Genomic DNA, 1,150 nt, shown 5'->3' on the forward strand with positions numbered 1-1,150 from the left:
ATTGTCGGCGATCTCAGCTATAAAATACCATAATTGACCTTCGCCATTTCTCTGCACACTCTTAACATTACAACATTCTGCGCTCAAAAGATGAAGGGAGTGTTTGTAGTTGCGCTCATTGCATTTGCATTCTTGATGGCTGCGAAGTTAGCGAGTGGAAGTCACGACTACCAAGACGCGTTGACGAAGGCAGTACTGTTCTTTGAAGGGCAGAGGTCAGGGTTCTTGCCGCAGGACCAGAGGATGAGCTGGCGTAGCAACTCCGGACTCAGCGACGGATGGACCTACAACGCCGATCTCGTCGGCGGTTACTACGACGCCGGCGACAACATCAAGTTTGGGTTTCCGATGGCATTCACCACCACTATGCTCGCTTGGAGCGTCCTTGAGTTCGGTGCCATCATGCCTCCCAATGAACTCAGAAACGCAATGCTTGCAATCCGTTGGGCTACTGATTACTTGCTCAAGACCGTTTCTCAGCCTAATCGAATTTTTGTTCAGGTTTCATTTCTCTACCTAATTCAAGTTGCTCTTTTGTTTTAACTATAATCGAATTTAAGCGACACTAGATTAAGAAGTAAAACGATGAATTGTAATCATGATAATTTATTAACGATGTAGAAAAATAGGTGTAAGGAAAATCATAATTCGCATAAGATCTCTAATGCTTGAATAAAGTTGCCTCAAGTAAGAGAATATATGTCATTTGGATTAGAAAACGAGTATATAATTACGGTAATGCGTAGTTGATTTGGTTTTTCTTTATTTGTAAAGAAAATATGATGAAGATAGTATAAACTTATTGCGTGAACCAAAATTAAATTCTATTTATATTTATTAATTTACAGAAATGGAATGTCAATTTTATTAATTTTCTTTTGCTTAGAAAAATTGAAAAAGGAAACAAATTTGTTGTTAAATGGCCCACTCTAATAATGTTGATTAAAGTTTCATCATTGCACGTGAAAGTGTGGAATACTCAGTGTTTTCTTTTTTTAATTGGATGAGATACATTTACTTTTTATTAATGCTCCGACTAGCGGGAGATCAAATTCTTTAAAAAAATTGATAAAATAAATAAATAAATAAAAATATTTAGTAACAAAAAAATTATTAAAAATAGTTAAAATTTGTCTTATTTAATATTCGT

At 35.7% G+C, this 1,150-nt stretch overlaps 1 protein-coding gene across 1 annotated transcript in view; it reads left to right on the forward strand.

Moving 5' to 3' along the window:
• The window catches only part of LOC107628841 (endoglucanase 24-like), a 4,031-nt gene continuing 2,887 nt past the window's right edge, over positions 7–1,150 (forward strand). The window contains exon 1 of the mRNA XM_016331450.2: positions 7–501. Within this exon, the coding sequence (XP_016186936.1) occupies positions 91–501 (411 nt within the window). The 5' untranslated portion in view covers positions 7–90. The remainder of the gene's footprint in view (positions 502–1,150) is intronic.

Source organism: Arachis ipaensis, chromosome B03 (genome assembly GCF_000816755.2).
Source record: "Arachis ipaensis cultivar K30076 chromosome B03, Araip1.1, whole genome shotgun sequence".
Lineage (NCBI taxonomy): Eukaryota > Viridiplantae > Streptophyta > Magnoliopsida > Fabales > Fabaceae > Arachis > Arachis ipaensis.